The sequence below is a fragment of the Dendropsophus ebraccatus genome, chromosome 6, assembly GCF_027789765.1.
Source record: "Dendropsophus ebraccatus isolate aDenEbr1 chromosome 6, aDenEbr1.pat, whole genome shotgun sequence".
In the NCBI taxonomy this organism is placed as follows: domain Eukaryota; kingdom Metazoa; phylum Chordata; class Amphibia; order Anura; family Hylidae; genus Dendropsophus; species Dendropsophus ebraccatus.
Genome location: NC_091459.1, coordinates 109,948,211 through 109,976,054, shown reverse-complemented (window position 1 = coordinate 109,976,054; position 27,844 = coordinate 109,948,211). Strand labels below are relative to the sequence as shown.

Genomic DNA, 27,844 nt, shown 5'->3' with positions numbered 1-27,844 from the left:
CCATTTGTTTTGGGGGGTTTTGTTCTGTATTGTGTCTCTGTACTTCCTGGTTGAGCAGTTCCCAGAATTCAGAGATGGTGAATCATTTAGGGGATTGGGGGATCCAGCCAAGCCTCCTGTGACATCACACCCTGCCCCCTGTCTGCATCATCAGCAAACACACACAATGTGAGACAGAGGCATGGAGGATTTGTCTCCTAAGGTGGGAGAGCAGTGGGGGCAGGAGACAATGTGAATTGGCACAGAGGCCATTTTTCTTCACATCCTGAATTTCTATTAGCTACCAGTGTGGCAGAACCGCACAGGTATGGTAATACATTATATAGACACATCTATATAACTTTTAATGTACTTTTAATGTGGAGTTCCCCTTTAAATACAATTCTACTAACATTGGTCGAGCAGTCCCTGTAAAGTTATACTTACTTGCTGGTTAATAGTAGTCCTTACAACTTTACTGAGACTCTCCGGACGGGTAATGACAGTTCGAGGGGCGATGCCTGTTAATTGGCACTTTCTGTAGTCAGTGACAGGGGCTCGAGATCCGTCACGACATAACAGCTCAAAATCTGCAGATTTTAAATCCTTTGCCCAAGGTGCTGGATTTTTCCCTGGAAAACAAGTGACATTAAATGTAGCACATTATCCAGTAATATACAGTAAGAATTATTAGTTACACCCAAACATTGGTTGGATATCAAACATAACATCATGTGATTAGCTGAATGAGCTCCTTCAACCATCAAGACTGACACCAGGAAGTGCTGCGCAATGTGATCGGGCTCTGACAGAATGGTTTTGGTGGGATAACAGGGAATGTGAGTACTTTTTTTTTTTTAACCTCAATTTCAATCAAGGATGAATTTCAGCATGTCTGAACTGTTGTTCACCCAAGAAGATCTTTTGAATGCTGTGAAAAATCTGTAGTGGAGGACTGGAGGATTTGCAGATTTATTGAGGACCTGTTAAAGTCCATGGGTAGTAAACTCCATTACAGATTTTACAAACCCCCATAAAGAGGTTATCCAGGCTTACAAAGTCAGCACCCCTCTTGTCCTCAGTTTGGGTGGGGGGTTGTAGCTCAGCTCCTTTAATGTGAATCAAGCTGAATTGTAATACCACACACAACCTGAGAACTGGGGTAGTGCCGATTTTGTAGCTCTGTTTTTTGTAATCCTAGATAACCCCTTAAAAGCAAATCTGTAACCTTCTGATCACTTATTAGGCTGGTTGCACCACTGGCTAGATATCAATGAAAGCATTTAGAACATACATTTTTGAGTCTGTATTTTTTAGAAAAAAAAATTTTTAATTCCCTGGGCCCGAGCACCACTATGCCTCACCATGCTGTATACAGAGCATACATGGCTAATTATGCTGTGGTATACATGGCTGTTTGTGCAGTTATACAGCACGGCAAGGAATTGCAACACTTGGGCCCTGAGAATAATAGGCTCCGTCTCTTTGACATCATTCACAGCCCAAATAAAGGAGTTTTTTTTTTAATCAAAATAAAAACACAGACTGAATGCTTTCACTGCAGAGGTGTTGCTAGCTCAGTAAGCAATAAGGGATCACAGATTCACTTTAAGGGTATGATAGATAGATAGATAGATAGATAGATAGATAGATAGATAGATAGATAGATAGATAGCAAATTTCATGTTCCATCTGTAATCTTTTTTTATTTCTATTTTTATAAGAAAGAATAAAACATATTCGTTTCTTTACCATCTGTGTTTTGGAATACAGCCATGTGCGGCACAAAAGCCACGTCTGCTTTCTCCACCAGACACCTGCAACCAAAGTAAAAGTTAATCCCGTCTACTGAACCCTGTAAAAATTTAAAAAAAAAAAAAAAAAAAACATTAACAAATTAAAAAAAATATATGATGACCACTGCCAGACGCCTTTGCTTGAGACATGGAGATCATGGGACCCCCAGTTTTGTAATAAATTAATATCTTAATAAATTATTATCCTAAAGAGGAGCTCCCTTCTTGCCGACATTTATGGCATAATTCTGTAGATATTCCATAGTGTGGCCAATGCGGTACCGTGTCTTTAATACAAGCTGTACTGTATGTATTATTATTGTTAACTTTGCCTTTGGACCCAGAGATAAGCCTGAACATGTTCTATATTACAAATGGGTAGACATAGATGGCTTTATATGCAGGTTATATGGTTCTGCAAGACTCCATATTTAACCCTTTAAAGAAGCAGTCCAGTTTTTTTTTTTTTTTAGAAGAATCTCACACTATACTGGACATGTACTGCTGTATTTGTCAGGAAATCTCCATAGAGCCATATTTACCTGACAGATATGTCAAAGGAACACTAGGTACTATTTAAATTTAGTTTTAATTATTTTTATGATGAGACCCTATAGCTATGTTCACAATATCATAAATTCATTGTTGATCTCTTGAGGTTTACTCTTAGTAGGAATGTATTCACATTTGACCACCATTTGAGAGGAGTAGCTATGGGGAGCCCTAGTGCCCCCATGGTAGCCAATCTCTTCCTGGGCTGGTGGGAGGAACTCCTTGTGTTTAATGATGACAATGGCAGTCACACAGAGCAGGTAGGCCTTTGGTAACGGTATATCGATGATATTTTTATCATCTGGAATGGACCAGTGGCACTCTTTGTGGATTTCATTAATACCCTAAATAATAAAGCGGTAGGTTTCAAATTGACTTATGAGATTCACAGGGACAAGCTAGCTTTTTAAATGTCCTGGGGATGCTGGGGGAAATCTGGCTACCTCAGTATCATAAACCAACATTTACAAACTCACTACTTCATTGGCAGAGTAGCCACCTGGAAAGTACCTGCACATGAAACGGAACTGCTTCTCAGAGAGGGAACTTAAACCCCAGGCCAAAAAAAAATGTTCCTGGCATGTGCTTTCCCCAATAAAATACTTAAAGAGACATACCACCTAGCAAGGAAAAGGGACAGATCCACACTCACACCCCAACGCAAACAACAGGACACCTTAACTACATGTGTTATTGGGAATTTTGATGCAGAGGCCTCCCAGATCAGACAGATCTTATGTAAGCACTGGGATATACTTAGACTCGACCCAGATCTACAGGACAAGATAGGCCCACACCAGAGGTCATCATTAGAAGGGGGAGAAGTCTTAAAGCGTAACTGTCATGTTTTTTTTTATTGCAGAAATCAGTAGTATAAGCGATTTTAAGAAACTCTGTAATAGGTTTCATCAGCCAAAAAAGCCTCCTTCTGTACTCAAGAAGCAATCTCCCAGCCTCCCCCCCCCGACTTCTTATCTGTGCATTATCAGGCAAATCCGTCTTCATTACAGAGAAGCCAGTGAAGACGGGTTCTGCTCTCTCCATTGTAAGCCTATGAAGGGGGGAGGGGCTGAGGGAGATGAGGGAGCAGGAAGAGGTGACATGAAGGTCAGCTGTTTGTAGACTCTCTGGGCACCTAAAACTCTAAATTCAGGTGTCAGAAAGGTCAGTGCTTATCTATGAACTTACTGAGAGAAGATTGCAGGGTGTTGTGCTGTGCAGGACTGCTCCGTGCTCAGTCACTCCTAACAGCCCCTCCCCTCTCCATAGCCACATAATGGACACAGAAATCCTGCTTCATTTGATGTGAGGGGGGAGGCTGGGAGATTGCTTTTTCAGTACAGAAGGAAACTGTTTTAGTACATAAAACCTATTACAGAGTTTCTTAAAATCGCTTGTACTGTTGATATTTAATGTTTTCAGAAAAATGGCCCTGAAATGACAGTTACGCTTTAAGGATCATCTTGTTAAGAGTCACTTTGTGTCATCAACCAGTCCCACTTGGTTGGATTGCCCAACAGTTGGGTGTTTCCAATGTAGTGAATGAGTGGCATGTAATTATATTTAAACGGGCAAGGAGTTTAAAAGCAACGTGACTGGCAAAGCATATAAGATCAGAGGCTTCATAAACTGGGGTCATATACAAAGCCACATGAATGCGGCACTCAATATGTAGGAAAGACTGTACCAGTTCTGCTGCAGAATAGGAGAACATCTACGTGACTTCATTAACAAGGCAGATAAACCATTTGCGAGATACATTAACATGGAACACTGTGGAAACATGACAGGTCTTAAATTCATAGGTTTTGAAGTAGTGCGACCCTCGTTCATGGGGGGAATTGGGACAAGAAAATTCACAGGGCATGTGCAGAAGTAATGACAGATTGTGGACTTGAAGGGGTTAATAAGACGTCAGCTATTGCTGCATTGTAATTGATCTGCAATGCATTAAAGACAATTGAATGAGAGACGTCCAATGCACACAGTGTGCTAAATGACGTGGATGTCAGGTGGCCAAACAACGAAATGACTGACATCGTTTTTTCTATTAAAAAACGGAGAGGAGAAAATGTTGTGGGAACACAGACCATAGGTGACCTGAACCACTGGATTCCTATCCAGTGGTCTATGTCAGAGCCTAAAATGATTGTAAACAGTGCTTAATAAAAAAAAAAAAAAAAATTGGAAGAAAATGCGGAAAGAATTATCTTTCAATAGACAATAGTATGAGAGAGAGCAGAATAGAAAATACAGGGTTCACTAGATTATTTTACCTGATGGCCCCATCATTGCCATAGTAAGCCTCTTTGTCATTTGGAAAACATTTGGTATCTGCGTTCTTGTTTTCTGGATCCCCAATACACAGTTTGCAGAGGTTGGAATTAATGGGGGATCCAGGGGCACAACTCTCACTGAAGTAGGAACCTGTCCCGGACACATAAACATTAATTGAGTTATTAAGCATTCAGCTGGAGGAGCTTGTGCAGGTGTTTGGGATCAGTTTACGCAATATGATGCAGAAATGTTCATATTAGTGTGAGAGACTTTTAAGAGTTTTATATACAGTATATGAAACATTTCAGTTTTTTTTATTTGTCTGTAAAAATGTTTTTACAAACATGTCCAGAACATCTTTGTTTTAAATCAATATCTGTTTGGTTTATATACTGAACTGTAGATCTAGAATTGGAAAAACCATAACTGTTTGCTTCAGGAAATAGTGCCACTCGAATGATGGTTCATGCAAACATAGTTACTGTCATACCTCCCAACTTTTTGGATGGTCAAAGAGGGACACTTGGGGGGGTTAGATTACACAAAAACCCTTGCACAGTTTTTTGGCTAAAACAGCTTGGGTAAAAAGCAACATGCCAGGGTAGGATTGGACTGAAATTTATTCTTTACAAAGTACAGTACAATTCGTGTCACAAAAAATAAGGCCTCACGTGTGTCTTTAGGTGAAAAAAAATTAAAGCGCTATGGCCTTTAAAAAACACGAGGAGGAAAAGCAAAAGTGCAAAAATAAAAATTGGTCTGGTCATCAAGGGGTTAAGGAGATATTCTTAAAACTGCTTGAAGGGATAAGTGACAAAAAAAGACTACTGAAAATAGAGAACCATTCACAATTACTCCATGTTTCCTCTACACCAGTGTTAATAAATCTCCGGAATTGTAATATCATGGTAATACAGCAAATATACATCCATCCAGTTATTACATGTATTCTACTCACCAATGTCACAATTCATGGTCTTCTTACTAATCAGGCCAGTAGGGATTACCCATCCAGCCTGATGACCAACTCCGGTGTGACATGACTTTTTGCCTTTAAGGTTGTTCCATGTAATATCTTTGTCACTTTTCTTTACTAAGGCGACAGCAGAAATGTGGCCAAAATCTAGAAGGAGAAGATTATCCGGTAAATATAGGCTGAATATAAGCTGAATACTGAAGACAATTTCTTACAAAGGAGTATTTGACACCAATCCTCCTGCATTAACTTCAAAGAAAGATTTGAAGAGCAGTTATAGGCTATGTTCAGTGTCAGACTGGGGTATCTGGGGCCCACCAGAGGAATTGATCCTGGGGGCCCATCAATGGAGAATCAGTGAGAAATGACATGTCATTCAGTGTTAGTGCATGTTCTAAAGCTGGGGGCCTACCGGAGGATCCTCTAGTGGGCCAGTCCAACACTGGCTAAGTTCACGGCGCCAGTTCATGGATCATTCTTTAGCGCGGAGAGACCCTGAGAGACGTCATTATGACTTGGAGGCTGGCGGCATGCCGCGGCGAACAAGTTCGCTGCGGAATTCCGCCACTTTTGCTCCGTGTGCACGGTGCCTAAGTATAGGTATTCAGAAGGATATTAAAATAAATATATGTAAATGCCATGTTCACTTGTGTCTTATTATTTGATGGGTGGACTGCAAAATACATATTGGACTTACCTTCCTCTATATACCTTTAGCACAGGCAGTGAGGAAAAAAAGTATCTGATACACTGCCTATTAACAATATAAAAATGGAAGGTATGTATAGATTGCTATAATATACCTATGTATTATCAAACCTAACTACACTCAAGGGTTGAACAGTCAGATGGGACTATATTCCATCATGTTACATCACAGGGGTTTATTAGAGAATACTATTGCAGGAAAGCTGTAGTTTACTCCTATGTCGTTAATTCCTATTTTCTGTTCCCTTATAAACACATAAAAATGAAAAAGACAATGTCAGATCAACCAACAAGTCAACAGGGCCAGATGGACCCTGTTGACTTAAAAAGAGGGTTCTGTCTTGGTGCCCATTGTTTTAATGAGAAGATCACTGTGCAAGTGAGTGCCCTGCAACTTTTTTTTCTCATATCTCAGCTTCCTTACCCTATGAGTCTAATATGAGATGTTGTGTTGGACTTTAGGCTAAGTTTTTTGGTTTCAAGTGGAGACGGGATTAAATAGAACTGGTCACATCCAAGTGTGTTTAACCCCCTCCTCTCCTCCCCTACTGGGAGGGGTTAAACATGATGAGGGACATGACTGGTTCCCCTTATTAGGCCCCGTTCCCACTAAGCAAAAGTAGCGGAATTCCGCGACGGAATTGTCCGCCGTGGAATGCAGTTAGCCTCCCGCTCATAATGGGAGTTTATGGGAGGCGCGCGCTCCTGCTCTGTACGCGCTGAAGAATGGTTCATTCTTCAGCGCGTATAGAGCAGGAGTGCGCGCCTCCCATAGACTCCCATTATGAGCGGGAGGCTAACGGCATTCCGCAGCGGACAATTCCGTCATGGAATTCTGCTACTTTTGCTCAGTGGGAACGGGGCCTTATGGTGTATACGGTAATAGTTTTATGGCATTCATACTAGCAGGTTACAGCTGTCCACTAGAGTGTTTCTCTACTATATTAAGACAGTATTTATTTAGTATTTATACCTGTATATTTTGTTCCAATTACTTGGCATGGCGCAAAGTCATCTACAAAAGAAAAAAAAATGATAAGATTAAAACGCCTTTTATAAATGTCTTTATACATGATTCAGTATAATAAAACGTATGTACTGTATGTTTTACTATGTACTGCCAACCCTCCCCTATCCTCTTCCCCTATCCCCTTCCAAATCAGATCTCTGACTATCGCTTCTTACTACTTAACAACTCTCTCCCCAAGCCAAATCAGGCTATTTCTCCATATAAACAAAATTTGGGGAAAAAGAATCATCTTTAGCAGACTCATTCTCTCTGTCATATTCAGCAGGAACCCAAACCATATTTTAACCCTAGCTTTTATTTTCTACAATGCAGGGAACACATTTAAATTTATAACAGTGGTTTAAGAGTACTTGGATTGAGAGCGTTTTGCAAAAAGAGCTCACAGTTTTTCAAAATTGTAACTTGGTTTAAGAGCATTGCTGTGGTTTAAGAGCTCGCTGTACTGGGTGGGAGGGAAAGTCCGGGAGGGGCATGGCCTGCATAGCGGGGTCTACAGCACTGTACTCTGACCCAGGAAGCCTCCATCACCTTCCATATCCTGGCAGATCCACCTCAGGCTGGGGTTTGCATCAGGGGACAGGATTTATGTGACCACAGGTGCTGTATTTATGTGCCCACATCTGCCCTGCTCATTCCTTCATGCTCCCTGCAGTCACTGTCAGCCCTTGTGTTTCCCATCCTCTCCATACCTGCTATAATGTGCCAGCACTAACACTCAGCTATACACACTGCTGCTATATTGTGCCTGCACTTACCCTCAGCCACTCACACTGCTGTATAGAAAAGTTTCTGTCACTGTCCTCCTGCACAGCTCCATGATTCTCACTTCCTAATTGGACCATGCTGAACACACAACCCTTCCCCATTGCTGTCATGTGACCACACAGGCCTGTGACAGCAGTCCTGCTTCTCTATTCTAGCCTGTTGTACTATGCTACTGTATTATGGGGATCTGCAGTTCCATCCTGCATCTACAAACTGCTGATTTTTTTCCGGTTTATGGGCTTACTATACAATATACTCCACATGCTGATTGCTATACTGTACATTTACTTATAATATGACATATCCAGCTTTCTAAATGTTTGCTTCATTTGTTTTACATGTTATTCAGAATTTTTAAAAATCTTTTTTTTGGGGGGGTGGAACTAATTGTCTGCATTCAATGATTCCCTTTGCTTTGATTTAGGAGTGGATTTAGATTACAAGTACGGTCCCAGAACGAATTATGCTCGTAATCCAAGGCACGTATCCAAGTAACCAAGTATCCATAACCAAATCAAGGGAGTCCTTGGTGTTTCCTAGGTGTCCTTGGTGTGTCCTTGGTGTGTCCTCTCTCCCCCAACATCCAAACCCCCTAATCTCCTTCATAGCCCTAATCCAGATCGCTAATGGCTCTATAAAGAGGGCAAAGATGTGTGGAGGGAGAGAGGACAACCCTGCCTCATCCCTCTGGACAGCCTGAAACTGTCTGTTATCATTCCATTAATCAGGATTGAGGCCCTGGGGTCCCTGTAAAATATCTTTACCAAGCTCAGCTCACTCCGAAGGAAGAACCACTCCACCCTGTTGAACGCCTTAACTGCATCCAAGGACAAGATGGCGTGGTCCCCCTGCCCATCTTCCTGGAGGTTGGCAAACAGTCTCCTAACATTATGGGCCACTGATCTTGCTGCTCTAAACCCATACTGGTCCTCAGTTATCAGGAGCTTAACAATGATATTGGCCTTTATGAACCTGAATCTTGTGCTTATTTCTTTCAAAATAAGAGTTATCGTAGCATCATACATTAAAGGACAACTCCCATGGGATCCCCCTCCCCCCAAAAAAACACAGACACACACAGACACCATACTCACCATCCCTCCGGTGGCGATCGCCACTCGATTTACCCGCCGTCCGCCTCTTGCTGCCGTCCAGCGATGTCTCTCACTTCCAGGTCCATGGGAGAGAAAAGGCTGCCAGTGCGCTTGCGCACCGGCAGCCTTTTCATTGGCTGGAGCGCATCACATGGCTTCCAGCAAGCTCAGACGCGGACCGCCCCCCGGCTCTGAAGTCGTCGTCACAAGATGGCGCCCGGAAGAAGAGGACAGTGACGACCGTAATTGGTAATGTATACTTTCTCTAACTTCCGGGGGGGGGGGGGGGGCTTGGGTCGTGGGTCCAAAAGTGGGGGAAGGGGGCCAGACCGGTTATTTAACCACATTACAAAGTTATATAACTTTGTAATGTGTGTTAAATAAGCCAAAAAACATTTTTTGTGGGAGTTGTCCTTTAACAGCGGTAACCTCCCTTCCCTCTGGTCCTCCTTAAACACTGGCTACAAACCGTTGTTGATGAGTAAAAAAAAACTGCTTGCTGCACCTCCAGTCCTCTCCAGTACCTTGCTTCCTCTCCAGTACCTCCTTATATTTCTGCACTGCTGAGTCCCATGACCTCTTATCTTCTTCTTTTTAGTTTGGACATACTGCAGTTCGGCCCTTTCTGCCTCAGCCCTCCTCTGGTCTTCCTCCCTCCAGGCATTTCTCTTGGATCTAACATTTTTTTTTATAAAACTCCCCTCCGGTATGCTTTCACTGTCTCTTATACTATACTTTCAGTTGCTTCATCGATTCAACTCAAAAAAAAGTTTGAATGCTCTTCATCATTTCACTATCTCACCCCCCCCCCCTCCCCAAACCACTAATCAATAAGGATTAAACCTCATCCCTCTTTTCTCACTTCTTCTCTGCTTTTCTATCCATACTAACAAGGGGGAGTAGTCAGATACACTTATTGTGTCATACTTTACTTCTTTCACCCAGGGTATAATCACTTTTTACACTAAAGCCAATTTTGTCCTTGATAGTATCTGTTTTGTCTTAATAAATCAAGAGTGGAAGCTACCCTCTGGATTGTCACTTTGTTAATCTTTTTTCCCAACCTAACTGCAAATCTACCTCCATAGCGTAAATGAAATCCCTTATTGTCAATATGGTAACATCTCCTTTATCTTCTAAAAAGCTAGACAAAACCCCTATTACAGCCTCTGAGTATGGTGGAGGAATGTACACAAATGCCCACACATATTCATACTTTGAGTTGCAACATATAGGAATACACATCTACTGTGAACTTGTAAGGATTTCACAATCGACTGACCTATGAATCAACACACTGACTCCTCGGGCGTAAGTTAAATGTGTAGAATGATACTCTATTCTCACCCATTTCTGATGTAGTAACCATACCTTCTCCTTTACTAAGTGTGTCTCTACTATACAGATAACCCCTGGGAGATGATTTGCAATAACTTTATATATTAATTTTCTAATATTTTCTAATATTCTATGATAATATTTGCATCCCCAATCTTAAAGGACAAGTGCCATGAAAAACCTTTTCCCAGTAATTGAAGCACATTACAAAGTTATATAACTCTGTAATATGCTTCAATCACGTATCTGCCTCCCTTCCCTGTCTTTTCCCCCCTCCACCCCCCACCAGGAAGTGTCCTGACTCACACAGACCTGATTACTGTCGTCACCGTCACCAAGCTCTTCTCTCAGCTCCTTCTCCTGTTACACTAGCCTCCCCCCTCCCCTGCCTTGTCAGGTGATAGCTTGCTCAGCTCCCATTGGCTGAACAACTGCAAGCCATCACTTGTCACATCTCACTTGCTTATCTTCCCTCAGACTGACTCCAGCACATAGGCAGCTCCCCCCTCCCCTCATACCCTCTCTCCTGCTGCTGTGGACTCAGTGAAGGAGTCATGTCACTAGAGAAGATAAGCTGAGCAAGCAGAGTCACCTGACAAGGAAAAAATAAATAAATTTGAGATGTATCTTTTAAAAACAAATTAAGTTATAAGCACACTTTGCTTTGCACCATCCTAACATCCTAAACAATATAATAATATTATATAAGAATTTTATGACACTAAATAAATGACATTAAATATTTAAAGGAGAAGTCTGTCGACAACATATTACTTAGAAATCCCAGGGCACAGGGGGGACTTTGCAGTGATGGATGGCAGCTCCGGGACCCCGTCGGGCTCCAGAATATCTTAAGCTGCCAATGTTACGACCCAGTTGATGGACATAAATATCCAAATAACGGAGATAAAGGTGCCATCTCACACTATTGAAATTGGGCCCAGTGGTCAAAAAGACTATAATGTTATCACCGGTGTACAGGGACCACTTAGGGACTAATTAATACTTAACTTTTAATAATTCATTAAAAACATGGTCCACACTAACAAACATAGACACCCAGTAGTGTACTCTATATACAGTGCAGTTTCCTGATGGACACCTGTAATTAGGGAAATTGGTAGTTCCACACACCCAGGGGGTACTGATATATGGGACTGCAGGCAGGACACTTGGATAAAGGAGACAGAGTCAGAAAAGGGAGAGGGGGAAAGAAAAAGGGTTATGGTGCACCCTGCTTTAAGCCCAAATAACCTCTTACCCTGCCTTTTGGGGAACCTACCTCCTTAACAGGGTGGCCCCAACCACGATGACAGTCCCTCTCCTGTTGTAAGTGCCCAGGAGAAAACCAGGAGGGAAAGACAGAAGACAGAAAAGAGTGCATAAACGTGCCAACTCAAACCACCTATAAAATATATTTAACTGCAAGATATATAATTATATACAAAAACGTGTTCCATATACAGTACTTGTTCCGACGCGTTTCCACCGTCCCAATTGTGGACGGATTCATCAGGGAACACACATAGCACTCCAAAGGATGTGCTTAAACAGATTCCTGCTGTGAAGATCTCCTCCCATCAAAAGGATAGTGGACCTCTTTAAATATGATATAAAATTCAATATTGCAATAAATAACTCGTGAAAAATGCAACGATTGAGACCAGGTAAACTATCCCCCAGATGTATTTAGGTCACAATCCGCGAAACAAAAATCAATGTACAAGATATGTGTATAGCCAACTCAATGAAGTTAAATACATGCCACTGGTTATACTTAGCTTATTGAATTCTGGGTAGAGTGGTGATACCGGTTTGCATGTTTGTTTCCACAGGAGTCCATGATCCCCCCACGATAAGAGAGAGATACTGACTGGTAATACTGCCGGGTTCTTATACCGGCTGTTACTCTATCACTTTCGGGTCCCGGGTCACATGACCCGTATGGTCACGTGGTAACCCCACCTGATCAATAGCCTGGCGTAATCCCCATAAAATCTAATAATAAAGGTGACAGACGCCTGCAATCTAGTCATCTTGCAGCAGCAAGGGTGCAGTATATGATTTCTGCTAAGAGCTACTGTCTCGTGGGAGAACAGTCGGCAGCCTCCGGTATTTGGAACGCATATGCATTCCACCAGGCGGAAGTGATATCAGTGTAGGCGGGGAGAGGGAGGATGGAACGCATAATGCGTTCCACCCAAGGAATCTGTTTAAGCACACCTTTGGAGTGCTATGTGTGTTCCCTGATGAATCCGTCCACAACTGGGACGGTGAAAACGCGTCGAACAAGTACTGTATATGGAACACGTACTGTTTTTTGTATATAATTTTATATCTTGCTGTTATATATATTTTATAGGTGGTTTGAGTTGGCACGTTTATGGACTCTTTTCTGTCTTCTGTCTTTTCCTCCTTGTTTTCTCCTGGGCACTTACAACAGGAGAGGGACTGTCATCGTGGTTGGGGCCACCCTGTTAAGGGGGTGGGTTCCCCAAAAGGCAGGGTAAGAGGTTATTTGGGCTTAGAGCAGGGTGCACCATAACCCTTTTTCTTTCCCCCTCTCCCTTTTCTGACTCTATCTCCTTTATCCAAGTGTCCTGCCTTCAGTTCTATATATCAGTACCCCCTGGGTGTGTGGAACTACCAATTTCCCTAATTACAGGTGTCCATCAGAAAACTGCACTGTATATAGAGTACACTACTGGGTGTCTATGTTTGTTAGTATGGACCATGTTTTTAATGAATTATTAAAACTTAAGCATTAATTAGTCCCTAAGTGGTCCCTGTACGCCGGTCATAACACCAGTTGATGGACAGCCTGCTCAGCCAGTCAGTGACTGGGGTGGGATACGGCTCCAGTCACTGATTGCTATGTGGGCTGTCCATCAACACAATCCGGGGAAAAATGCCTTCTGGCGGTGGTCCCGGAGCTGGTTCAGCAGCGCATCATGGGCAAGGGGAGAGGTAAGCAACCTCTGATTGTTGTTTTCTCCCCTTCCCCTGCCGCCTGTTAGCAGTTGACTACAGACAGACTTCTCCTTTAGGGTGCCATCACACGTACCGTTTCGCTGCGTATTTATCGTTGCGAGTTTCCCGCACATAAATCCACAGTGATACTTATTGCTATAAAGTCAAAGTATGTGTATTCTCACTGCGTTTTAGTGCGATATTTACATGTGAGTTTTGATTTTAACAAGATTTTCACAGGAGAGTTTAACACCACAAAAAACACAGCTACTTTCGTGCGAGTTTCCTGCGAGTTTTGTGCGATAAATACGCAGCGATACGGTATGTGTGAAGGCACCCTTAAGTGTAATATAATGACACAGCACCTTCCATATGAATGGGTGGTCTGTATAATGCAGTAGTAAGAGATGCTCTTTGTAACCTCCCTATCCTGTGGCCAAGGACCTACCCCACCCCCACTAACTCAGTGGCTTCTCTAATGAAAATTGGCTTTAAAACTAGACAGCCCCTTTAACGCCTTCTTCATCTTAGACTACCAGAGACAATGGGTATTATTTATTCACCTAACAACTCCATCATGAGAATGACATGGATAATATTATATACCTTGAAACCACCCCATGTAAAAAGTATATGATATAATTTGTTTAAAAAGTGGGAAAAGTGTAAATTATGGGGACATGTTGTCGTTTTCTTTGTTAAAGCCAACATACTTGGAAACTTCTTTGCTCAATAATGGGCGTCCCTTCTAACAAAAAGAATTGTACAAGGTGAATAACCACTTTCATAGCTACGGATTTACATTGAACCTTCATTCTTGTAATAGAAATATAGTATCTAGACATATGTCCCTATTTAATTCCATGAGTATTGTGCAGAGGACAGAAGATGGTAAGAATTAGATGTACAAATCTACCCATGTTATGCTACAAAACTAAGATGTACATGTTAAAACTGTTTGGGTTTATACTTCAAAAACTTACCTTTATTATAGTACTCATCAACTGCTGGCACCAGTCCACATTTCAAAGCGGTGTACATGTGGTCTACACTAATAGTTACTGCTTCCGCTTCACCTTTCTGCAATCAAAATAGTCCTGTTACCATCGACCATACCACTTACCACCCCTGCTTCCCATTGCTGAGATTATCCAGATGGTGCTTAGACTTACCACAACCTTTTCCACGCACTGCTCTGCAGACACTGGCTCTGTGCATTTGAGAGCACCACCACTTACTGCCGACCAGTTATCACATTTCTTCTTCTCGTCCTTGCTCTGTGTACACCAGCGTATTTCCTTCCTGGATGGCAGAGGTCCCCCTAATGGAAAAATAAGGAATATGGAAACAATTGCATCACCGCTTGTTAAACCTACAGACAAATGTATGGCTGTCACACGCTCATGATCCCTACCGTGCAGGGTTTCCATGGCATTGTACATTTCTGGTCCCAAAAACAGACGTGTGTCCATTGCTGGTGGAAGAGGTATTAGACTTGTGGTTATGTCTTCAAACATCAAATCGTATCCATGATCGGAGCTGAAAAGCTTACACTGCTTTTTCTGAGATTGGATAAAATACAGAAAGTGAGAATAAGAAAAATAACATAAACCACCACTGACTACAGCTCATTGCTAACTACAAAGCTTTATCAAACTGGAACGGAATACATTGTAATTCTTGGTTCTATATACAGTGGGGGAAAAAAGTATTTAGTCAGTCACCAATAGTGCAAGTTCTCCCACTTAAAAAGATGATAGGCGTCTGTAATTTACATCATAGGTAGACCTCAACTATGAGAGACAAAATGAGAAAACAGATCCTGAAAATCACATTGTCTGATTTTGTAAGAATTTATTTGCAAATTATGGTGGAAAATAAGTATTTGGTCACCTACAAACAATCAAGATTTCTGGCTCTCACAGACCTGTAACTTCTTCTTTAAGATTCTCCTCTTTCCTCCACTCATTACCTGTAGTAATGGCACCTGTTTAAACTTGTTATCAGTATAAAAAGACACCTGTGCACACCCTCAAACAGTCAGACTCCAAACTCCACTGTGGTGAAGACCAAAGAGCTGTCAAAGTACACCAGAAACAAAATTGTAGCCCTGCACCAGGCTGGGAAGACTGAGTCTGCAATAGGCAACCAGCTTGGAGTGAAGAAATCAACTGTGGGAGCAATAATTAGAAAATGGAAGACATACAAGACCACTGATAGTGTCCCTCGATCTGGGGCTCCACGCAAAATCTCACCCCGTGGGGTCGAAATGATCACAAGAACGGTGAGCAAAAATCCCAGAACCACACGGGGGGACCTAGTGAATGAACTTCAGAGAGCTGGGACCAATGTAACAAAGCCTACCATCAGTAACACACTACGCCGCCAGGGACTCAGATCCTGCAGTGCCAGACGTGTCCCACTGCTTAAGCCAGTACTTCTCCGGGCCCGTCTGAAGTTTGCTAAAGAGCATTTGGATGATCCAGAAGAGTATTGGGAGAATGTCCTATGGTCAGATGAAACCAAAGTGGAATTGTTTGGTAGAAACACAACTTGTCGTGTTTGGAGGAAAAAGAATACTGAGTTGCATCCATCAAACACCATACCTACTGTAAAGCATGGGGGTGGAAACATCATGCTTTGGGGCTGTTTCTCTGCAAAGGGGCCAGGACGACTGATCCGGGTACATGAAAGAATGAATGGGGCCATGTATCGTGAAAACCTTTGGAGGGAGTTGAAAGTCCGTTTTGCCAAGCGACAGCCCCAAAACATCACTGCTCTAGAGGAGATCTGCATGGAGGAATGGGCCAACATACCAACAACAGAGTGTGTCAACCTTGTGAAAACTTACAGAAAACGTTTGACCTCTGTCATTGCCAACAAAGGATATATAACAAATTTGATGAAATTTTGTTACTGACCAAATCACTTATTTTCCACCATAATTTGCAAATAAATTCTTACAAAATCAGACAATGTGATTTTCTGGATTTGTTTTCTCATTTTGTCTCCCATAGTTGAGTTCTACATATGGTGTCAACTACAGGCCTCTCTCATCTTTTTAAGTGGTGGAACTTGCACTATTGGTGACTGACTAAATACTTTTTTTCCCAACTGTAATCTCCAATACCGTAACCAATGTTGGTGCTATTTGACAATATCTATACAGGAATAGTAATTATCCTGTGAGCCAAGGGACACCAACAATTTAATATAATACTTTTAATTTTACCTACCACAGCTTCAAAAAGATACTCAGTGATATCCTTAGTCTTGTCTCCAGTTTTTCTGGTCACTACAGCACGTGTGGGGACTTTTCCAAAGTTACAGTCTTTATATTGACTTAGCGGTCTTCTAGTATTGTCTGGACACAGCAGCTCAAAATCATCAGGGTTTAGCGCTAAAAATCAATACATCAAAATTGAATGTGAAGAGGTTATATATAAAAGGTCGGGGGATCAAATCTGATGTTTGGACAAATAAACTTACAAGTGTTTTATCATATCAGACAGTAGTACATGTTAGAGGTGTTTAGTCTGTGTAAGGCTATGTTCACACAATGTTTTTTTTAAGTAAAGAATGGATGCTGATTGCAATGGAATCAGCGTCCTTTATTTACAATAGGGGCAGCATTGCATTGAAGTGAATGAACAGCGTCTGGAAACAATAGCTGTTCACACAATGTAAAGTGCGGAGGTGGCCGCACTTTACAATGAAGTGAATGGTAAATTAATTTGCGGGCACACCTATCAGTCAATTGTAAGAAAAAGCACGTTCCTGCAGCCGATACAGAGGTATTACGCAAAAGAACACTGCAGAGACATCATCACGTGTCTCGACGTCAGTGAACTAGACAGACCTTCCTCCGGGAAGGAACAACCAAGCCAAGGAATGTCTCCAATCAAGGAAACCACCCAAGCAAGGTGTCCATTAAAAGACAGCTGTTTCGGGGTATTTGCCCCTCATCAGTGTGGAGTAGGATTCTGGCTAGTGGTAGCAATGCCTAGTAAGTGCATGCAAAAGGACGTTGGTTGACCTCAGGGAGATCAACCAAAACACCGCAGAGACACCATCACATGTCTTGACGTCAGTGTATTCTAGAACATTGCCCCCTGGGAAATCAAATATGCCAAAGAACACTGCAGAGACACCTTCACCTGTCTCAACATCAGTGAACTAGCCAGACCTTCCACTGGGAAGGAACAGCCAAGCCAAGGAATGTCTCCAATCAAGGAAACCACCCAAGCAAGATATCGACTCAAAGACAGCTGTTTCGGGGTATTTGCCCCTCATCAGTGCGGAGTAGGATTCTGGCTAGTGGTAGCAATGCCTAGTAAGTGCATGCAAAAGGATGTTGGTTGACCTCAGGGAGATCAACCAAAACACCGCAGAGACACCATCACGTGTCTCGATGTCAGTGTATTCTAGAACATTGCCCCCTGGGAAATCAAATATGCAAAAGAACACTGCAGAGACACCTTCACCTGTCTCATAGTCAGTGAACTAGCCAGACCTTCCCCTGGGAAGGAACAACCTAGCCAAGGAATATCTCGAATCAAGGAAACCACCCAAGCAAGGTATCCATCCACCGCAAGCTGTTTCGGGATATTTACCCCTCATTAGTGTGGAGTAGGATTCTGGCTAGTGGTAGCAATGCCTAGTAAGTGCATGCAAAAGGACGTTGGTTGACCTCAGGGAGATCAACTATAACACCGCAGAGACACCATCACATGTCTCAACGTCAGTGTATTCTAGAATATTGCCCCCTGGGAAATGAAATATGCAAAAGAACACTGCAGAGACACCATCACGTGTCTCAACATCAGTGAACTAGCCAGACCTTCCTCTGGGAAGGAACCCTGAGGTCAACCAACGTCCTTTTGCATGCACTTACTAGGCATTGCTCCCACTAGCCAGAATCCTACTCCACACTGATGAGGTGCAAACACCCCGAAACAGCTGTCTGTGGATGGATACCTTGCTTGGGTGGTTTCCTAGATTGGAGACATTCCTTGGCTTGGTTGTTCTATCCCAGAGGAAGGTCTGGCTAGTTCACTGACGTCAAAACACATTATGGTGTCTCTGCAGTGTTCTTTTGCATATTTGATTTCCCAGGGGGCAATGTTCTAGAATAGACTGACGTCAAGACACGTTATGGCGTCTCTGCTGTGTTTTGGTTGATCTCCCTGAAGTCAACCAATGATACAGAGGTATTGGCTGCAGGACATGCTGAATGCAACCTGGTGGACGGCAGTTATACAGTGTCCGTTGCTATGCAATGGATGCTGTTAAATGTAGTGTGAACATAGCCTTAAAGTGTAGCTTTGTTTTCAAACAGAAATCAATAGTACAAGCGAATATAAGAAACTCTGTAACAGATCTTGTTAGGAAAAAAAGCTTCCTTCTGTACTCACAAGGCTGTTTTCCCTCCTTCTCTCTCACTTATCTGTTTATCATTCAACAACTGAAACCATAGGTTTCTCTAATATTTTCTGTTATAAAGAGGTTAGACTTGTGGCAAAGTGATTGTGTAGAATGCATAAATGTATGTCTGTATTTTTGTGCAAATGAAAGGTTTAGATCTTTTAATAATTATACCTGATAAAGTAAAGTGTTCCACAAAAGCGATTTCTCCGCTACCTTCTTTCAAACACCTGACCATAGAAGAAAACACATGCGGTCATTATAGAGTATTTATTACCTATAGACACATTACTTACTCCTAGTTATTTAAAACTAAAGGTCTCTCGCTCCTTGTCGGAGAATCAGGTCCTGTTAGCTACTGCCTGCATTATTATTATTATTTTTGTCCGGGATAATGTGCCTAAGAAATTGAGAATGATGAAACTAGTACTGGCTCCTGCTTGTAATGTTAACTTCTGGTCACTAGGTGTCAGAACTGGACCTCCTCTACAGTATACCAGTTGCTTTTCCTGGGTCCTAACTGTGGCTACCATTACTTAGATCCCCCCAGGGCTTACAGTACAAAATTAATTGAAACATGTTATCGATACTGGTACTTCAGGTAATAAGATCATGAAATAGCAACTCATCAAAGATAGTGTGTTTTTAGTCAGTGTGGTGTAATTTATATTTAGCACTAGAGATGAGTGAATACTAATCGATTGAACAGCTATTCGATCGAATAGTACGCTATTCGAGGTATTCGACTGCGGTTAAATATTTGAGCCAAAACGCAGTAAAAATTCGATTCGCCCTCGCACATCCCCTGGCGTTTTTTTCCAGCCAATAAACATGCAGGGGGGAGGGACAGACACTAGGAATAGGCAGGATGTTTAAAAAAAAAAAAAAAAAACTCTAACTGCGATTGGCTGGTTAAACCATGTGACTTCCTGAATACAAGAATAATAATTTGAGATTCGTATCACTTGCTGTTTGGAGCTAGAGAGGGACAGACTATATACCAGGGAGAGAGAGCTTTTGTTGTGAGACAGGCAGTGTGTATACACTGTATAGGCCGTTGTGAGACAGGCAGTGTATACACACACTGTATAAGCAGCTGTGAGACAGGCAGTGTGCATACACAGTGTGTATACCCATACACAGTGTGTATACAGTTGTATACTGTGTGTGTAGGATAATAACTGTTGTCTTGCTACTACAGATTTGTGCAGTCTGCATCCAGTGAAGGCGCTGAACAGCCCTTTATTTCAATTTTTTTTTAAAACATTTCTATATTTGGTATACGGCTGTATACTGTAATTGTGGGATAATACCTTTTATCTTTCTACCACAGATTTGCAAAGTCTGCGTCCAGTGAAGGCAATGAACAGCCCTTTATTTTTATTGTTTTAAAAACAATTCTATATCCGGTATATGGCTGTATACTGTAATTGTGGGATAATACCTTTTATCTTGATGCTGAAATGCTTCTGGGGTTTCAAGCCGCGGTCAAGTAATTGGGGATACAGCACGTGCTTCAGAGGGACGTCCAGTATCGCACGTATCCACCGTCCCTGGCTTTATAGGACAGTTGTGCAGGGGGCGGGGTACACAACTGTCGAGGCCCGATCAGCGTGACCTAGTGTTACGATGGATGGCGGAGATTGCTTCCAGTCATTTATCCACTCACTCCAGTCTCGAGGCTAGCCAATAGTCTGACACTCATGTCTCCAAACCTGCACAATTAGTCCATAGTCATTCCACCCTTGCCCACTCCGAGGAGCTCTTTTCGGGTCCTTTTCCCCAATTGGACAGTGTTTAAATACTTGATGAGTCCCAGGAGCTACCTGAGGATTTTATCTGTAGCGATGCACTAAATCTGGAGCATTTGCCATGTCCAGTTGATTTTGCTGTTGTGGACCGGCAACCTCAAGTCGAGAGGACTGACGATGAGGAGACCCAATTGCCGTTAAACCAAACAGTTGACATGCCCAGTGTACAGGAGTAGTAGCAGAGTGAGGAGATAGAGGAGGAGGCGCTGGACGATGAAGTGAACGACCCGACCTGGCAAGGGGTGATATCCAGTGGGGAAAGTAGTGGAGGTGTGGAGGCCCACACAGCACCAAAAAATAGGCAGAGGGATGTCCAGAGGTAGAGAACAGATGAGTCAGCGAAGGCAGGCCAGAGTCACCAGAGCCGAGGCTTTTCCCCGAAGCAGCCAGTCAGGCCAAGACTCCCCCTTGAGGTCATGCAGTTCTTTGGTGTTGAGGTTTTTTTAATGTTTGCGCGGATGACAAGCTGAGCACTGTGTGCATGCTATGTCACTCCAAACTGAGTAGAGGCTCTATGAAGAGCAACTTGACCACCTCGGCCATGCGGCGTCACCTGGAAGCAAAGCACTGGGCTCAGTGGGAAAGAGCAAACACAGGAGAACTTGTGCCCGGCGTTGCCACTGCTGACTCTTCCCCTGTTCTCTCTGCTAGCGATACAGTCAAGACCACCAGCCAGGACACCTCACCATCTGCCTGTGCTTCGGCCACTTTGGTGCCTTCTTCACCTTCCCCTTTGCCTGTGTCTGCTCCTTCGTCTGCACCGTCATGCGCCTCTTTACTGCAATTGTCCATCAGTCAGGCAATTAATCATAGGCATAAGTACGCCTCTACTCACCCCTCTGCCCAAGCCTTAAACTGCCACATCTCCAAATTGCTGGCTATGGAGATGTTGACGTTTAGGCTTATGGAGACGCAAGCCTTCTGTGACCTGATGGCAGCTGCCGCACCTCAGTATTCCGTCCCTAGCCGCCACTACTTTTCCAGGTGTGCCGTCCCCACCTTGCACCAGCATGTATCCTGTAACATCGGGCGGGGCCTTAGTTACGTGGTTAGCGCGAAGGTCCACTTGACCATCGACGCGTGGACAAGTGCTTGCGGCCAGGGACCCTATATCTCACTGGGTGAATGTTGTGGAGGCGGGTACCAGGTCTCAAGCAGGGACAGCCTCCCCCCGCCTAAGATTGCCAGCATGGGCTCTGACACCTCCTCCCTCTCCTCCTCCTCTGTAAAATCTCCCTCAGCGGTGAGCTGGAAACGCTGCAGCACTGGCGTGGGGAGACGTCAGCAGGCCATGATCAAGCTTAAAGAGCCTTAAAAAGCTACAAAAACACATTTGCCCGAACACCGGCTATTGTGCGATGTCACCACTTGCTAAAATTCTGCTTATCATATGTTGTCCAGGTTTTGTGAGTAGCAGAGAGCTCTCATGAAATACCAGCTCCAAAACCCACGGGTGCCTTAAACTCAGCTCCCTCATTTTGCCAACCATGAGTGGCCATGGATGGCAGACTTATGCAATGTTTTAAGGATATTCGAGAAGTCCACTAAAAGGGTCAGCTACGACGATGCCATAGTGAGCATAACCATCCCACTCCCATGCGTCGTTATAGAATCCCTCATCGCCATCAGGGAGAATGCCTTGCACGCACAGGAGGCGAGGATAGGAGGAGATGTGACGGAACTAGACACACTACACTCCTGTCAGCTTCTCAGCATCAATTCCTGGAGGAAGAAGAGGAGGACGCTGTTGGCCACACTGTCGACGAGGCAGTTGTATGCCTCCCTATATCCAGCAAGGATGGGACGAAAAGGAGGAAGAGGAAATATTGAGCGATCCTTCTGGTGGGGGCAACAAAGTCATGCCAATTCACAGCCTGGCACACATGGCTGAATTTATGTTGGGCTGCTTTGCGAGGGAAGCGTTGTCCACATAATGGGGAGCAAAAAATACTGGGTTTTCGCAATGCTGGACCCCCTGTATATAGATAATGTCCCCTTGTTCATTCCAGTAGAGGAGAGGACCACCAGACTACTTGAGTACCAGAGAGAACTGCTACAGAATATGATGGTGATATTCCTACCTTCCCGGCAGAGAAGAGGGTTCCTCCCAAAGCTGGACAACATCAGGTCCATCGGCCGCCAGGGGAACACTCTCTAAAGTATGGGACACGATTATGGCACCCCCTCGCCAAAGTACCATCACTGCAGGCCCTAATACGAACAGGAGTGACAAGTATCAGCAGATGTTGCAGCAGTACCTGCCTGACCACAAACCTGTCCTCCTCGATCCCTCGGCGCTCTACACGTATTGGGTCTCTAAGTTGGACACGTGGCTCCAACTCTCATTTTACGCCTTGGAGGTGCTGGCCTGCCCTGCTGCCAGCGTTATGTCTGAAAGAGTCTTTAGCGCAGCTGGGGGCATCATCACAGATAAGCACAGCCATCTGTCAACTGACAGTGCTGACCGGCTAAAAAATGAACGCCCAGTGGATAGACCCACCAGTTGAAAGCCTCGAGAAGTGAAGTCACATGTTTCAGCTCTAGGTCATTTCCTCCTCCTCCTCCTCCTCCTCCTCCTCCTCCACTACCATAGAAATGGGCCAATTCAAAAAAAAAGGGCCATGTTCACAATTTTTTTGAGGGCTCACCTCATGGGCCAAAGTTCAAAGGCCTCTATACAAGTTTTTTGAGGGCTCACCTCATGGGCCAAAGTTCATAGGCCTCTATACAATTTTTTTTGAGGGCTCACCTCATGGGCCTAAGTTCATAAGCCTCTATACAATTTTTTTAAGGGCTCACCTCATGGGTCAAAGTTCATAGGCCTCTATACAATTTTTGTGAGGGCTCACCTCATGGGCCAAAGTTCATAGGCCTCTATACAATTTTTTGAGGGCTCAACTCATGGGACAAAGTTCATAGGCCTCTATACAATTCTTTTTAGGGCTTACCTCATGGGACAAAGTTCATAGGCCTCTATACAATTTTTTTAAGGGCTCACCTCATGGGTCAAAGTTCATAGGCCTCTATACAATTTTTGTGAGGGCTCACCTCATGGGCCAAAGTTCATAGGCCTCTATACAATTTTTTGAGGGCTCACCTCATGGGACAAAGTTCATAGGCCTCTATACAATTTTTTTTGAGGGCTCACCTCATAGGCCAAAGTTCATAGGCCTCTATACAAGTTTTTTTGAGGGCTCACCTCATGGGCCAAAGTTCATAGGCCTCTATACAATTTTTTTGAGGGCTCACCTCATAGGCCAAAGTTCATAGGCCACTATACAATTTTTTTTGAGGGCTCACCTCATGGGCCAAAGTTCATAGGCCTCTATACAATTCTTTTGAGGGCTCACCTCATGGGCCAAAGTTTATAGGCCTCAATACAATTTTTTAAGGGCTCACTTCATAGGCCTCTATACAATTTTTTGAGGGCTCACCTCATGGGCCTCAAGCTAATTTTTCGAGTGCTAACCTCATAGGCCTCAAGCTAATTTTTCGAGGGCTTACCTCATGGGCCTCAAGCTAATTTTTCGAGTGCTAACCTCATAGGCCTCAAGCTAATTTTTTAAGGGATTACCTCATGGGCCTCAAGCTAATTTTTCGAGGGCTCACCTCATGGGCCTTGCGAAAAGATACTATTTGTCATTTTAGAGGACAGATACGTGTCACTGAGGTGCCTGGCCATGGTGAAGTGAACTGGTAGCTTTAGACAGTAACTGTAGGTTATTGACACTTTTATTAAATGCATCAGCTGTTTCTACAGCTGATCCGGGTCCAGCTTTACTGGAGCAGTCAAAGCGACGGGTGGGACGACTGCTCCCACGTATTCCAGGCTTATCCATTGCCTCAAAAAATAAAAGGACTGCTGTTTGGCTAAACAGCATGGGGAGAGAGACGCTATTGCCGTTTTAAGTAATCCTCACACCAACTTTGCTGTTTGTAATTTAAATGGTTGTATGATAAATTTTCTTTTGCTCAATATTTGGCTTTCTGTCCATGCTAATGTAAAGGAAATAAGTTGTCTGAGCATTTTTTCCTTTATACAAAGTGGTTATATTGTGTTTGGAGTCTATAGTTGATAGTCTGTGATAGTAGCGTAATACTGAAAGTGGATAAATATATGTATATATGCAATGTATACATGTGTGCAATTCACATCACTGGCTGGGCAATATATAACTCTGCAAACAATTGTACTGTGTACTGAATAAACAAACAAAACATTCGATAATATTACACACCACCTAATACGTATGCAAGTACCACTAGACCAAAAGGTACACTTCTACTTTACTTTCATTTACCCAGGCATGCTTCCCCTGCTGTCCCATATGCATTCCAGAGGTGTGGGCATAATTTCCTGAAGCTTCATTGTGCACTTGCTGACCACCTAGTGGTCGAATCTTGATTTCCAGGTCTCAAGGATTTTTCTCCCATAGACTATAATGGAATTCGATATTCGTTCGAATAGTCAAATATCGGGAGCTATTCGAATCGAATCCAATCAAATCGATTATTTCACTATTCGCTCATCTCTATTTATCACTGTTAAGATTGTATTTGTTGTACACTGGCATGTACAGTATACATGCTTTTTTAGTCAACTCATCAGTTTCCTAAACAGGAAGATAGATCTTAATAGACTTACTAATTACATTCCAACTCACCTAATAGCCCCATTGTCCCCATAATACGGCTCTCCGGGACCGCGCTTACATTTATCTCCCTGTCCCGCACACTGCTTACACAGGTTTTCCTCTTTGGCTCCTGGAGCACAGCTGGCCGAGAAGAACTCCGAGACAACTATGGTGGAAACATAGAGCATTATTAGCTTATAAAGACTACAATATTCACCAAATTACATATAAAGTTAACACAGTATTGTATGTACTAGACACATGGGGTCAACCATAAAAAAATAAAAATAAAAGAAACTCAAATTCTCTTGTATTTAAAGTTCATCAGTTTTAATAGAACCTAGTATAAGGCACAGCCCGGCATTTAACACTGCAGATCCTGCTTCTGAAATTAAGATGTGGGTGGCCACACATTTCCCTTTCAGCAGCCATAGGAGAAATGCAGTATTTACATGCAAGACATTCATATGACAGGATGATGATGTGCAGCAGCCCAGAAGGGAGTGTAGACAGTGATTGTAGTGCTGGTAGGAATGTTGAGGATAATTGTCCGTTAGGCTATGTTCACACAACATTGTTTTTTTATATAAAGAAAGGACTCTGATTACAATGGAATCAGCGTCCATTCTTTACTGCAGAGGCGGCATTGCATTGAAGTCAATGTAATGCCGCCAGCTTTGTCTACATATTTTAACACCTGTTCTTTCCTAGACGCCCGTTCAGTGAGTAGTATGCAGAAATAATAGCTGTTTACACAATGTAATGTATGGCAGCCGTACTTTACATTGAAGTGAATGGTTAATTGATTTGCAGGCACACCCGATGGTGCCCGCAAGTCAATGTTAAAAAAAGAATGTTTCTGCAGCTGATACAGAGGTATCGGCTGGGGGAACGTCCTGAATGCAGCCCGGTGGCCCGCAGTTTAACAGCAACGGATGCTGTTAAACATTGTGTGAACATAGCCTTAGACTGGTGAAGTGAAAAGAGGCCACCCTTACAGATGGTATTTGTAGTTTTGAAAGAAAGTGTGACAGAAAGTGTGACAGAATCTGACTAGGTATCATAAGCACAATAGAGTACATACTGTACATGGCACTGGTTCTTTAAGCCTTAGTGCTCTCAGCTATACCTGGCATATTCCAATTACAACAGAACAAACAGTATAAAAGGTTATAAATCAGTACAAATAAGTACAAAAGATCACATATTTAAATAAACCTAACTCTTAAAAATTGTGTTTGGCTCTTTATCTACACTCTGTTACCATTTTCTTGTACCTTTTTCAAAAGATTTATGTTCAGGTCCTTCCCACGACAGTAATTTCTTCTTAAGGAGTGCATGCATAGGAGCAATCCAACCCGCAGTTTCTCCCACCGCAGAATGACATGACTTCTTGCCCTTCAACTGGTCCATCTGAAATGCACTGGATTTTTTCACCACAGCTACTGCATAATGGAACGTTACGGGATCTAGAACATTACATAAAGAATAATATTAATGTTTACTGTACGTTGCCGAGTATAACATCTCATTGTAAAAAAAAAATATAGAAGCATCTCAACCAGAGATACGAAAGGAAGGTATAAAATATTGGCAGTTAACTGCCGTCCCTCCATGTTTGATTTAATGTTCATAAGAAAACTTACCATGGGACGCACAGTTTTTGGCTGGTTGTCCAGGTGGGGTTTTTGTGTCGGCTATCTCTTCACCATTTGCATAAACACACCAACAGTACCCGGTGCTACCATGACACTGCTGTGGGCGGTAGCGACCCCTCTCATCGCACTGAGGTACAAACCTTCCAGCTAAAGGTCTCTCTCCCTGAACCAGTTTTCGACGTTCCTTTAAGCAGGGAGTATCGACCGCTAAAAGACAAACAAGAGTTGTATTTTCTAGATTTTCTATACCTAAAAATCACTTGCTGCTCATGTCTACTAAAAGTTATGACTAGCAACTAAAATATATGTTGTCTGGAGGGTCACACCCGCTATGCCACAATGGTAATGAATGTAATACTGCTGGGTGAATAACAAATTATGTATACTCCTGTGTAGCTACAGGCCAATACAATATATACCACCTATTTGCAAAAATGCCACACTACTACAAACTATATTAAATTAGTATTCTTTATAAGATTAAAAAATATTTAAGCAAAGAAAAAGAAGAATCAGCACCGATAAAAAGCGGCGTAAGGATAAAGGAACATGACTAAAAGCAAGTGTAATATAAACAATATGAATAATAATAAGTACAATAGTAATGAGTTGCTAACAAACAAAGAGACTAATGCATATAAAGTCCAATAGTACCTGGACAATAATAAAGTGCTTACTGCAAATAATAAAACACACAGATCCTTGTGGGGCCCGATGCTACATACATGCAGGTGTTATCTAAGTTCTTATTACCCGTAATGGATCCCATTAGCCACGTGCTCCAACGCACGTTTCAGCATCAACCTTTGTCAAAGAGCATTCCCAAATGACC

At 42.8% G+C, this 27,844-nt stretch overlaps 1 protein-coding gene across 1 annotated transcript in view; it reads right to left on the bottom strand.

Annotated features, from left to right (window-relative positions):
- LOC138795916 (saxiphilin-like) overlaps window positions 1–27,844 on the bottom strand; it is a 46,732-nt gene that overhangs the window by 6,357 nt on the left and 12,531 nt on the right. The window contains exons 6-18 of the mRNA XM_069975648.1: window positions 27,001–27,219; window positions 26,632–26,823; window positions 25,385–25,520; window positions 19,084–19,139; window positions 16,722–16,885; window positions 14,900–15,047; window positions 14,658–14,806; window positions 14,469–14,565; window positions 7,262–7,303; window positions 5,563–5,727; window positions 4,604–4,754; window positions 1,732–1,796; window positions 427–611 (exon numbers count right to left, since the gene is read on the bottom strand). Of these exons, the coding sequence (XP_069831749.1) occupies window positions 427–611; window positions 1,732–1,796; window positions 4,604–4,754; window positions 5,563–5,727; window positions 7,262–7,303; window positions 14,469–14,565; window positions 14,658–14,806; window positions 14,900–15,047; window positions 16,722–16,885; window positions 19,084–19,139; window positions 25,385–25,520; window positions 26,632–26,823; window positions 27,001–27,219 (1,769 nt within the window). The remainder of the gene's footprint in view (window positions 1–426; window positions 612–1,731; window positions 1,797–4,603; window positions 4,755–5,562; window positions 5,728–7,261; window positions 7,304–14,468; window positions 14,566–14,657; window positions 14,807–14,899; window positions 15,048–16,721; window positions 16,886–19,083; window positions 19,140–25,384; window positions 25,521–26,631; window positions 26,824–27,000; window positions 27,220–27,844) is intronic.